The sequence below is a fragment of the Cucurbita pepo genome, chromosome 16, assembly GCF_057944985.1.
Source record: "Cucurbita pepo subsp. pepo isolate OVF chromosome 16, ASM5794498v1, whole genome shotgun sequence".
NCBI classification, from domain to species: domain Eukaryota; kingdom Viridiplantae; phylum Streptophyta; class Magnoliopsida; order Cucurbitales; family Cucurbitaceae; genus Cucurbita; species Cucurbita pepo.
The window spans coordinates 11,568,646-11,581,509 of record NC_141813.1 but is presented as its reverse complement, the minus strand read 5'-3'; the positions used below and the strand labels follow the sequence as shown (position 1 = coordinate 11,581,509).

General features: G+C 37.6%; 3 protein-coding genes across 5 annotated transcripts; 1 reads left to right on the top strand and 2 right to left on the bottom strand.

The window, feature by feature from the left end:
- The first annotated feature begins 344 nt into the window (after positions 1–344).
- On the top strand, positions 345–2,059 carry LOC111776875 (Tetratricopeptide repeat (TPR)-like superfamily protein). The gene has a single exon (XM_023656269.2). The coding sequence runs from the start codon at positions 482–484 to the stop codon at positions 1,748–1,750; it is 1,269 nt and encodes a 422-aa protein (XP_023512037.2). The 5' UTR covers positions 345–481; the 3' UTR covers positions 1,751–2,059.
- An 812-nt stretch (positions 2,060–2,871) lies between these two features.
- Positions 2,872–4,392, bottom strand: LOC111777047 (uncharacterized). Its single transcript, XM_023656489.2, has one exon. It carries the CDS (start codon positions 4,343–4,345, stop codon positions 3,023–3,025), a length of 1,323 nt encoding a protein of 440 aa, XP_023512257.2. The 5' UTR covers positions 4,346–4,392; the 3' UTR covers positions 2,872–3,022.
- A 692-nt stretch (positions 4,393–5,084) lies between these two features.
- LOC111777466 (diacylglycerol kinase 5) lies at positions 5,085–12,227 on the bottom strand. Of its 3 annotated transcripts, none has more exons than XM_023657087.2 (13): positions 12,147–12,227; positions 10,755–10,970; positions 10,524–10,646; positions 10,292–10,420; positions 9,901–9,986; positions 9,659–9,782; positions 8,758–8,806; positions 8,424–8,506; positions 8,120–8,181; positions 7,213–7,287; positions 6,266–6,353; positions 6,015–6,131; positions 5,085–5,546 (listed from the first exon to the last, which is right to left on the bottom strand). In XM_023657087.2, exons 1-13 carry the CDS (start codon positions 12,165–12,167, stop codon positions 5,220–5,222), a joined length of 1,500 nt encoding a protein of 499 aa, XP_023512855.2. In that variant the 5' UTR covers positions 12,168–12,227; the 3' UTR covers positions 5,085–5,219. The 3 variants fall into 3 exon arrangements, with proteins under 3 accessions (XP_023512855.2, XP_086974769.1, XP_023512856.2); XM_087118643.1 differs by having other exon boundaries at positions 9,662–9,782; XM_023657088.2 differs by lacking the exon at positions 12,147–12,227 and adding an exon at positions 11,990–12,132.
- Between the last annotated feature and the right edge of the window lie 637 nt (positions 12,228–12,864).

The following is a 12,864-nucleotide window of genomic DNA, read 5'->3' as shown; positions in this document are numbered from 1 at the left end:
ATTGTAGGTTCAATATTAATAGTTTACACTTTTTAAATTCATATTAACTTTATATGATCTAGTATTTTACAATATAATACAAATGAATTTACAATTTTATATTGATGTCTCGATTTCATGTACATGTGTTTTATTTGTAGGTATTAATTGATATCTCTATTTAAAGGTTGTGAATATAAATGAAGATAGGATCTTCGACCTCAATTTAAAGAGGGGTAGATATTGCGTGAGTTAGTGTGAATTATGAACTATAACAGAATTTTTTATTGTTTCTAGCGTTTTTGTTAGCAGATGAAAAATGAAAATTTTGATTTTTGAATGTTTTGAGAACAAATTTGATTTTATTTAAAAGGTGCGTTGGATGACCATAACGAATAGTTCTTCAGAGAGGTAATCAACAAGTTTTCAGAGATATTCAGAGCTCTGTGATTTCGCTTCCCATGAAAGCAGGGAAGTTTTCGTGTTTGTGGAGCTAAAGAAGATGGGTTCAAACTATCTACGCTTGCTCTCTTACACTAAGCAATTGAGCTTTTATGCCAACCATGGCAACCACGAGCAGGCTCTTGCTCTTTTCCACCACATGCAGGCTTCACTAGCCCTTGCTCTAGACGCCCACGTCTTTTCTCTCGTTCTCAAGTCCTGCACCGCCATCCGCCGACCCCAATTGGGCACAGCCATCCATGCCCACGCTACTAAATCCTCCCTCCTCTCAAGCCCATTTGTTGCTTGTGCCCTAGTTGACATGTATGGCAAATCCATGTCCGTTCCACTCGCACGGAAGCTGTTCGATGAAATTCCTCATAGAACTGTCGTCGCCTGGAATGCCATGTTATCACTATACACGCACTCAAATATGTTACCTGATGCTTTGCGGTTGTTTGAAGCTATGGATGTGCCCCCCAATACTTCATCCTTCAATCCAATAATTGCAGGGTTGTTGGATGATGGATTCAAGGCCATGGCTTTCTATCGCAAGATGCAACAATGTGGGTTGAAGCCTAATTTAATTACCCTTCTTGCTTTATTACCTGCAAGTGTTGGAGTTGCGGCTTTGGACTTGATTAAACAAATTCATGGTTTTGCCATGAGAAATGATATTGGTTGTCATCCCCAGTTAAGCAGTGGCCTTGTTGAGGCCTATGGGCGATGCGGATGTCTCAATTATGCACACAATGTGTTCGATAAAATGCACGAAAGAGATGTAGTCGCATGGAGCAGTTTAATATCAGCATACGCTCTTCATGGGGAGGCTAGAACTGCTTTAAACATATTTCAACAAATGGAATTGTGTAAAGTGCAGCCTGATGAGATTACATTCATAGGAGTGTTGAAGGCTTGTAGTCACGTAGGGTTAGCTGATGAAGCATTGGATTATTTCAGTCGTATGCAGAGAGATTACGGTATACAAGCAAGCAGCGACCATTATTCTTGTCTAGTAGATGCATTGAGCAGAGCAGGGAGATTACACGAGGCATATGAGATTATCCGCGAGATGCCAGTGAGGGTGACGGCTAAAGCTTGGGGCGCCCTCCTTGGGGCTTGTCGAAACTATGGGGAGTTAGAGCTGGCGGAGATAGCAGGGAAGGCTTTGTTTGATATAGAGCCTGAGAATGCTGCCAATTATGTGCTGTTGGGTAAAATGTATGCAAGTGTAGGGAGGCATGAGGAGGCTCAAAGACTGAGAATGGAAATGAAAGAGAGGAGAGTTAAGGCAGTACCTGGAAGTAGCTGGGTTGTTTATCAGGATTGATTGAAGTGGTTTCTTTGTTCATAGTTTCAGAGAGCCAGTGGTCATGGTTAAGCAACTCATTGGAATGAGCTGAATAGGTGCCATGGTTATCAAATTCATATCATTCCAAGGAACGCCATTTGGAGATCTCAGCATGCTTTGGGATTAGGGGAACTTACTTTATATTTGAAGGTTGAGGCTAGGTTTTATTTGATTTCTAGATTAGTGGCTAAGGGTTGAAGGATGTGATGGTGTCTATGTTCTTGGTGATTGTGCCACCGTAAATCCAAAGAAGAGTCATGGTGATTGCGTTTCATTCTATTTGCTTCACTTTTATAGATCTTCTTTCTTGTTGATAACCTGTTACTTGCAGGAAGATATTGCAGTAATATTCATTCAGCAAGGATTAGGAAGACAAGGACAAGTCAGGAACTTTAGTTCTATATGCAGAAGAAGCTGATGAAGAACTTCGCAGCTTTGTTGAAGAAGACGCAATCCAGTGCCCAGAAACAGGCGACCACCAAACTGGATATTGAAAGCTTCAAGTGCTTACTTTCTCAAGTCAATTCTCAGATGGAAAATTTTCCTGCTACGGGAACTCATACGTCTAAATCATATTGGAATACAAATAGAAGATTCTTTCTATTCATATTTGGCTGAATCTAATCTTGTGAGATTCTACATTGGTTGATGGGAGAGGGCAACGAAGCATTGCTTATAAGAGTGAAAATAACGAGTCATAGCGGTTAATATCTGCAAGTGGTGTACTAGCGAGGATGCTGGACCCCGAAGGGGGAGGGTTGTGAGATCTAACATTGATCGGAGAGGGGGGCTTGAGCCATTGCAAATGGTATTAGAGTCAGACACTGGGCAATACACTAGGGAGAGGATGAAGGGCCAAGGCGATGGATTAGGGGTAGCCAAAGTCAGATCTCAGGCGATGTACCAACGAGGACGTTGTGCCAAGGGGGTGGATTAGGGGCGGATTTTGAGATATCACATTAGTTGGAGAAGAGAATGAATCATTCCTTATAATAGTGTAGTCCCTAGTAGATACATTTTAAAACTGTGACCCAGACACCGTGGTGAGGACGTTGGGATCTACATCTACTAGCGGTGGGCTTAAGCTATTACACAAAAAGTTGGTGTAAAACGAAAGCCGATCCCTTTATTTCCACAAACACAAGCCTACAAGAACAAGCTTCGCCAGTTCCATAACAGGGGTTATGGTTCACAAAGTACTGATATTAAAGCGAAAAAAAAGAAGAACAAAAGAAAAAGACCAACATTGGTTCATTCTTCTTCCTCCTCATCCTCTGCAAAATTCAACTTCTGACAGATCGATGCTTCCATCTCCCCATTAGCAAAAAGGTTCGTCTTACTATCAATCAATTCAGCCACCCTCTTGGCCGGTCCCGACGCCCTTGGGCTCATACTCCCACACCGACTCGTCCTGATCCTTGGAAGCATTTCCCCCACCTTCCAAACTGAACACTCCCAACTCCTTTCTTCCATTTCTTCTGGGAAACCCATCATTTCACTCGGAATTTCCCGTTGCTTCTTCACTCTGCTTTGCCGCCCTTTACTCCGGCAAACTTCCGACGAAGGTCGCCGCTTATCATACCTACTGCTTCCGTCGTCTCTGCAATTCCCCGGCAGAGATCTCTTACGATTCTCTGTCGCTACTTGGGAGCTGCTTTCATTAATCTGATTGTAACGGCTCGCTACAATCCTACCACTCTTCAATGCCTTTTTGACACTCGTGGGTGCTACTGATTTTTCAACGTCTTTAAAGAGCTTCTTCGGCTGAATCAATTCAACAAGCCCATCTTTCTTCGCCGGCCTTTTGGATACGACGGTGGTTGCCGGTTTCCGTACAGTTTGAGCCTTAATCAAAGTCCTCCGCGATTTTGGGCTAAGGCTCATGTTTCCTCTTCTGTTCTTCGCCTTCCCCTCGTCAATCTCTAGTAATTTCGGAAGACATGATTTCCGACGGTTATGTATCCGTTGAATCGGCGTGAGTTCCGTCTTCCCTTGCCGCCGAGCTCCGACGCCGGAGTGGATTTCCGACGGCCCCAAACTCAATCCTCTGTTTTGGCCAATTTTCACGTCAAATGTTCTGACGGGCACGAATCTTCCACCCCTCTGAACTGATGTTCTTGCAGCATCCCGCTTGGCCTTCTCAAATTGAAGAGCTTTCAGCCTCGTCGACAGTCGAATGATTTCCATCTCTGTTTCCTCAATTTCTTCATCGATGTTCATCTCCTTACTAATTACCTCCTCCTCTTCATTCCCCCTAACACCACACATTTTGATCATACAGGGCGTTTTCAATGGCTTCCATTGTGAATTTTCAATGACGCCATTACGACTGAGCGGCTTCACAGAAACAGAGTACTTTGTAGAAACAGGGGTCTTCAAACTCAAAGGGCATAAATTTTCTTTGCTGCAATCACTCTGCAACGATCCAGAAGATGTGTTCTTGTACGAATCTTGCACAGTCGACCAAGAACGAGTTCTAACATCAGATTCACCGTTTTCAAATGCAGCATTGTCCCAGACCTGAATGTTTGGGACTTCGATATCATCCGGATGATCATCAAGAACACTCGTCATTAGTTTCTGGGCAGACGAATTTTTATGAAAAATTGTGCGTTTTCCAGCAAAATAATAATAAGAACAAAGCAGGGCCTGAAATTCTTCGATTCAAAGCTTGAGCAACACGAACACAAGAAGCTGCAGATTGAGATGAGAGAAATTGGGGAATTCTCTATATTTTGAGTTTTCGACCGTTGGGAAATATAGACGTTAGAAGGAATCGCTCTTCGTCCTTGCGTGGAATCCTGGCCGTTAGATTAGGGAGGCCATCGCGCTTGAATTTATTGATGAAATTGGGGGCCCGTCTGAAAGGGAAAATTAAGGCCCATTATCAATTTAATTTGCTGTCGGATATTATACAATATTCTTCATTCAAATTATTTCCAATAAAAAAACATTTTAAATTTTAATTCCAATTAAATCATTTTAAAATTCCATGTTCATGTATTAATTTATACATTTAGTAGTAAGATGGGCAAAATAAATATTTCATTAACAGAATACATTTAAGACACGAATTGTTAATACATTTAAGACACGAATTACCGTCACAGAAATTGATGGTTCGATCTCTATAACTTTTCATCACTATTAAACAAAGCAATCTCCTCTTACAAAGCTCTACTGAATAACCCAATACGAACTATTTGCTTACAAATACCACAATCTGATAGAACAACAAAGAACCCAGAGGATACACATTCTGTTCTCTCCCAGATTCTTGTTGCCATGTTAATGAACTCTTTGAGTCACTCTATATGTAAATATGCAAACATTTATTGGAAATCAAACCGATCACTATAATAAGTACATATGCCCGCTGTTCAATAGCAATAAATGATCATCATTCAGAGAGAGAGAGAGAGAGAGAAAAGATGGTAAATTGTTGTTTTCAACTAAGTTGAGAAATATCAACTTCATCTGGCATCTTAAAGGTTGCTGCTGCACCAAATTTCCTGAATTCTTCTCCACCTTTTGTGGAGTCATCTTCACAATCCTCCTCTTCTGAATCCTCATCAATCCTGCTCGGTGTTGAGGGATCATTAACACTTCTTGATATGCAACTATGGGTGGCAAGCATGTTGACTTGGCCAAGATGAGAGATTTCCACCATAACAGATTCATTGGCAGGGAGGGGTTGCTTCCAGGGTTCCCCATCAATTCTCATGAATGTGTGATCTGCTTTACCTTTCTGGAACTCGAACCTGATGCGATGAGCCTTGCACCAAATCAGAGGTGAAGTGTGAGCAAATACAACAGAGACACAGACAAATTCAGAACAATACCTCATTACTATGAAAATAAACATAAATATAATAGTTTTGGCTGTTATGAGCATTTTACCATAACCTATATCCCATATGCTGAAGGTTATGATCCACAACTGTAACACATGGAAATAAACGAATCTTTATCTGCTTTCAAAAGCCTTCATTGGACTTATAGAATGAAGTTAGGCTTTACCATAATGTCTACTTTAATATACCAACTTTATGTTCAACCATTTTTAACCAAAAAGACTAAAGATTTTTTTTTTACGGTGAAGAGATTCAAACCTTTTAACTCTCAGTTGAAAGTATATATGTCTTAGTCAATTCGTTGTGCTTAGGTTACCACCTAAACTAAGACTAGCTAATATAGATTAGTGACCCTCTTGTGTCCTCAGTCCTTGATTAAATTTTCTCACCTGCGCAAGACGAGTTCCATGTCCACTGGGAGCAAGCAAAACGAGTCCATGCCAAGCATCCCGAAATCCAACAACCTCAAGAAGGCCATCATCGACGTATGGTGGAGTAAAGTCTCTCTATAAACCACATTTCATGAAGGAATGACATTAGGAACTAAAAGAGACACGTGAAAGTAATTAAAGCATTGCACCAACATCTGGATTCAGATTACTTCAAATCTAAATAGAAAATAAATAGATCGGGAACTAACATCACGCTGCCTCCTGCAATTTGGTTTACCCCATGGATTGAATCCACCGGAAAAGCTGGGCAAGTTAAGGCATACGATTGACCTGATTCTGTAGCAAACATCAGGGAACAACATTTCTTAATAAGAAAGAGAAGCACACGGTATCATAAGGAAAGGGTCCTAGACACCACTGAACGTTTGACCACAATTTCATTTTTCGTTTTTTTGTTTCTAACAATTATACTTGCTCTCCCCTCACAAATTCTTTGGTAATCTTTCCACTTTTTAAAGAACACATTTAAACTCTGAGCCAAATTTAAAAGAATGAAAACAAATTTTGAAAACTACTTTTTTTAGTTTTCCAATTTCGGTTTAAAGAACATGTGACAAAAGGAAACTCTAGGTTAAAATAGTGCTTATAAGATTGACTTCCAAAATTAGAAAACAAAATGGTTATCAGACAGCATCTTAACCATTATCATTAACCAAGGTGACAGAGGAGGGGTACACTATCTTTTTGCGAGAATAATTAGCAAGACCATATAGACACAAATCAAGTAATAGAGTACTAATTAAGAAGAAAAAAGTAGGATGTACGGTGCTTGCTGGTTTCAGTTTCAAATTATAATTTTAAAACAATAGAAGTAGTATTCACAATAAGACATGCAATACTAAAATAAATGAGATGCGTCAACACTTCCATACTTGTTCTTCTGCATGCTAAGCAAAAAATTGGAAGGATAAATATATTATAGGCATCAGATAGGTAAAAATGAGAAAAGGGCATGTCATTCGAGAAAAATGGTAATTGAGTACATTGCAGTTCAAAAGAAAATCAGATTAGTGCAAACAGACAAAGACATTATCTGAAATTTGAACAATTTTTTTAATATCATTCCAAAACAGAAGTTATGTGAAGAAAGTAGAATTGGGTCCAGTAAGTAACTTTGAAAGCTGAAAAACTTTACCCAGGAGGTATAGGCAACATTTGCCAATCACCATGATGTTTCATGATCTCGACCTTAGCAATTTGAGATATATTCCTATATAGTGACAGGAAACTAGTTAAACAAAGAAAAGGGAACAAACTGAAGGTTAATGAAACATATCATTCTTGTATTCTCTTTTGAAAAAATAAGCAGAAATACCCATTTGTTACATTAAAATTTGAAGGCCTTTTCCATTGTAATCAGAGTTGTGGCGCAATTGCTCTGAACTTGTTAAAGATCATTCTATGGTGACTACCAGAGTTAAAAGACAGGGTAACCCATTCTGTGGTGATTACAAGGAGCAAAAAAAAGTGGTTTTTTTTTTTTTTTTTTTTGGTGTGTGTGGACGCTGTTCAATGGGGGAGTCATTACGATGAATAGATGCATTAACATGTTTTTTCAACCCTCGTTGCTGAAATCAGTAAGAAGCAAAAGGAAAATGAAGACCGCCTATTCTTTCATTGACAGTACAGAATACAGTAGCACGTTTTAGGCATTTAGATGTGAGTTTCAACCAATCTTGGGATCTCCACATAGCAGCAAGGGAGAAACTTAATACAGATGTTAAGCGGCATAGAACAGAAGAAGGCTAAAATATTATGGATCAAGCTAAAACAACTCATTGGAGTTTCTGGAAATAATGAAATCAAATGAGGGAGTGGTTAATGATGAGAGCTGGGATTTGGCAAGATGCTTCAGTGCATTTTGCTAAGTCTCCCAATGGTGGGGAGGCGAAACATTACGGGGGTTGTTGAATACCTCATGAGGGATGTATTGGAAATTTTGTGTACCTCATCACGGTTGGTAATTTAGGTTACTACTTTTCACTATGAAGTACCCCCTCCCCCCGCACAAAATAAATAAATAAAATCATTTGAGTACGCACATGGATGAAGGATGAAACAAAGGAGCAAAAAACCAGGTGCTGCCAATCTTTGCATAGGTACTCTGGTACACAAATGAGGAGAAAAAGGTTAAATTTTGGTATATGAGCAATACACTAATAATCAAAGAGTTAAATGTGGTTGACATATTATATCCAAGAAAGCTTACACGTTGAAGCTCATATTTTGATGTTCAATGTTTTAAAAATCAATTGCGTTCATAGTATCTATTATCTCATATAAAGATTTTAGTATGATTGGAAACTAGACTGCAAGCAAATTCATGAAGACATTTGTAACACTTACCTGATTAACTAACTGATTCTTAAATTTTTCAGGATGCATCTTTCTCTCAGAATGAAAAGCATATGATACTTGAGCGTCCATTCCTGCAATCAAAACGAAGAAACAACTCTCATGTCAGAGACCATTACCAGTAATTGCAAACTAAATTGGAAATTAACAGTATACAAAATTGCAAACAGTAGAAGCCGAATGTCGAATAAATTTGCCATTAAGAGATCATCAAAATAAGGATTTTTCTTTCCGGAAATGATTTAGGACATATCTCCTGTGATGTATTACAAATCTCAGTAACATGTTAAACTTTTATCTAGAACTGTCATGGAAGTAGTCTTACCCATGCTGAAGTAGTTCCAAAATCCCCCACGGAATGTGAGGCAACCTTCCTGAGAATCAAGTAGTTCAGCACATAAAGAGAGAAGAAAATTGACTAATAAAAAACATAACTGAAGGTGAAATTTCTTCCATAAAATGAGATTAAAAAAGAGAGAGAGAGAGAGAGAGAGAGAGAGAGAGAGAACTTGAGCCCATCTTTCCGCAAATAATACTTTTTCTACATGTTGAGTTGAGTGCATAATCTTTATATAGTTTCAGAATCTACGTTAAGAATATTGCTAAAAAATAAAGAATGGAACTTATAATTGAAAATGAGCTAAATAGTTACGAAGTATAATCAAGAGAGGATGACTTTGGTTTCTAATTTATATTTATCACTTGTATCTTTCAATCACAGTTCATGGTTCAGTTAAAACTGCTCATTTCCAAGGACATACGTCGAGTATTTATCAAGTCTTCTGTAATCTAAGCTCTTCATAAATAAGAACTCTATTCAAGACTAGTTCCAAAATAGCATACTTGCATAGAGTGAGATCTAGCCATCACTTATCCAATACTATTGTAATATAAGCTCCGTCAAAATACATCATTGCTCCTGTCTTGTATTCTGAATTGCTAACTCAGCTATAAAGTACCTTTTGTACAACTTTACTTCAACCTCGAGTATGACAATGTAGTTTTGCAGGTGTTGAAATAGGCAGCTAATTTTTTTTTCAGATAAGAGGCAGGTGGATAAATTAACCCAGTAAGTAACTACTTAAGATGGTGATGAGTTGCTTCGCATGCAGGTTTCTTGGAGAGAAAACAATATAATCGACTAAGATTTATTAGAACATCAAAATACTCTTTTATATCAAAATCTTATACAAATAGGGAATGTGTTCCACATAGTATGTAGTTACCACGTTGTCTTCATCACCCTCGGTGACCCGATGAAATGCATGCAGGGAATGTGGCAATTCAAGAGGAGCAATAGGATCACATGAGCCTTCTGCTGGAGCTCTCATCCTCATCAGAATATGCCAACTGTCATACAACAATAACAAGATCCATTACAGCTTTTGATTATGATAATGTAGAGTTTATGACGAGCACATACATATGCAAACATGTGTGTGTCAGCCTTTCTATCCTGTTTTCTTACTTGTCAATTTTCATTTCCTTTGCTTTCAGGACTTGATCTAAAAACGAAATCACAGCGTTAAGGTCTGTTCCAGGATTCCTCTTTCCCTGAAATTAGGAAAATATTTTTGTTTCAATTCTTGTGCTGCCTGATAATAATATCAGGAGGATATTAAACATTATATCGATGTCAGTGGCTGATATCAAACTAAAATGCACAGTTTTCACAGAAATGCATTCATCCTTCAAATGCCTATCAACAAGGTTTTCGACAATACCAACATTCTAATCAATAATAAAGCAGCAATCAAATATATGAACTCGGTTTTCAATTATATTTGCTCAACATCCTTTGCAATGCTACCATGTTAATATGGTAACCAGAAAGTGTGAAATAATTTTAAAAAAATTACCCAACCAAATGCAAAAGGAAGATTGTTTCCAGTTCCTAAGGGCACTGTAGCAATTGGAGGTGAATAAGATAACTTAAGATCGCAAACAACTCCAAGAAGCCAGCCAGCTGTTCCATCACCCCCTGCAACCTGAAAGATCAAATGCATTGAGGATGGAATTTAACAGTGTATATTGCTAAACCAAAGAATTTTGAACTTGGCGTAAATATTGGAAAGCACATCAGAAACTCACTATTAGTCGCAATCTCTTCTGAATTTCGACTGCAATTTCATCGCCATTAAGCTTAAGCTTTTCAAGGTTCAAGAAGAATCTGCGCAGCACCACGTCAGGAGCTTCTTCCCCCAAATCAAAAACCTTACAATTAGTCAGATAGAAGTCAACCAACAGTAAATTCAGTAATTTCCTATATAGCTCCCAGAGGCCGACAAAGTACATCTAAAACCTTTGTAACCAAAAAATCACCTGTTTCTCATTGAGAAGAGAACGATATGTGCTAAGGAGACTGCCACCAAGCTGACCACCACTTCTGGAGTTGATAAATACTAAGACAGGACAATTGGGAACACAAGGAACGCTCTCAACTTTAGCTTCAGCTTCAGGTCGGAGTATGTAATCAGGGATGAGAAAATTCTTAAAGAATTCGGAATCAAATTGGAAATTTGTCGCCATTGCTTTGAACTGCATCATTGCACGATTTGCATCATCATTAAAAAAAAAAAAAAAAAAAAAAAAAAAATTGGGAAAGTGTTCATAAATTTATTCTCATAGTAAAATGGGTATCATGAGTCTGATTTATGCAGACAACAAAGCAAAATAGATATCCTTAAATCACATAAATCAATGAATTGCAAAATTTTTGGAATTAGTAGGTTATGTGAATACCAAAGGTTTCTCAAGATAATACCATTCTACACTAGTCGCCTGAATCATTTGGGAACAAAAACATAAAGAAAATAAAAGAAATGAAACTTCATCCCATCACTTATTCAGTCCCCAAATAAAGATTATAGATGCCAATTCTTGTGATCAGTTGATCAGTACTCAACAAATCTTCAATATCAAATGCAATGGATCATGAGTAGCAGGTTAGGTATAGATTCTTAACCGATTTCAGACCTCTAAAAATAAAATAAAAATTCACAAGGGTAACGCTTTCAGAGAAATCCCGTGATGAATTGCCAATATAGCACAAAAATTGCAAGTCAACATATACGATTACGACATTATAGATTACGAATGCTACATGTCCATAATTGTACAAGATATTAACATTACACACAAATTACACCAAAAACCTCGGCTCGGCAGCAATGAATCTTTAAGAGTGGGAAAATGGCCCATTCGAAAAGCGAAACAGACAAAATTCAGAATATTCAAGACGTTAAAGCATCAAAAAGCGCAAGGAATATATCTGATCCGTAAAGATCATTATGCCCCCTCTCCCCCCTCCCCCCAAGGAAAAAAAATCAGGTGGAAATTCAAATTCCAGAGTTAAACAATTGCAGAGAAGCAACAGATCAACGAAACAGAAAATTTCCACAATTCTGATTCTCTATCTTCCCCGTCGGCGCCTAGAAATGCCCGTAAAATACCAGAAGAAGCAAAAAAAAAAAAAAAAAAAAAAAAACAATATAGAAATCTCCGAAAAGAGAATCAGGAGAAAAGGCTGCGGAGCAATTAAAAAAGTTCGAACTAACCCGGAAAAGCCACCGGAAAACCAAAGCGTTGACGGAACTGAATTACAGAAATCTTAAACACCTCTCTCCCCAGTGGGCTGAAAAACATACTATATATATATATATAAACGGAGAAAGTGGAGGGAAGGGAAGATTCAGAAAGGCGCGTCGCCATTACCTGTTTCGGATAGCTACACATCCATCTCCATCGCGCTCATAATTTCTTCAGCCAGCTTAAAAAATAAAAAGATAAAAAAAATAAATTCATATTCCAGTTAACATTTATGCCGCGTGGACTTCACTCGCCTAGAGACTGCAAAATAATTAAATAATTATCTAACAAAAAAAAAAAAAAAAAACTAATAACAAATAACGTGTTAACAAAAATATTATTAAATAAGTTGTTAAATTAAGAATAGAAAGTGGTTTGTTTTTTACTTTTTTACTTTTTTACTTTTTCTATTGTAGTAATTTAGAAAGGAGTTTGTGTAATTAACAATAATAATAATTATATAATAATAGGCAATAAATCTTCCCCGAATTACTTCATTTATTATTTTTATTCAATATAAATTACTTTTCACCTAAAATTCCATTGCCGTCATATCAACTATTTATTTTATTTTTTATTCCAAAAGTCTTTTTTTTTAGTTCCAATAACATAAATGTTATTTTGTTTTGTACCAATTCATCCATCTTACTTTTACTTTCTTACCCTCGTAATTACCTAACGTGAATTAAAAAAAAAAAAAAAGAAAAAAAATAGTGGGACTCATGACCGAAAGAAAAGTCGTAAGAGCTTATGTTTAAAGTGCACAATATCATACTACAGTAGAGAGTCGTGTTCATCTAACATGATATAGAGTCATGCCCTAAACTTAGTTGTGCCAATAGAT

Coding starts and splice junctions, on each gene's coding strand:
- LOC111776875 (XM_023656269.2), top strand. CDS start 482: ATGGGTTCAAACTATCTACGCTTGCTCTCTTACACTAAGCAATTGAGC.
- LOC111777047 (XM_023656489.2), bottom strand. CDS start 4,345: ATGACGAGTGTTCTTGATGATCATCCGGATGATATCGAAGTCCCAAAC.
- LOC111777466 (XM_023657087.2), bottom strand. CDS start 12,167: ATGTGTAGCTATCCGAAACAG. Junction 10,421..10,523: donor AGAAGAGATTGCGACTAATA/GTGAGTTTCTGA, acceptor TTGATCTTTCAG/GTTGCAGGGGGTGATGGAAC. Junction 6,132..6,265: donor ATTGCAGGAGGCAGCGTGAT/GTTAGTTCCCGA, acceptor TGTGGTTTATAG/AGAGACTTTACTCCACCATA.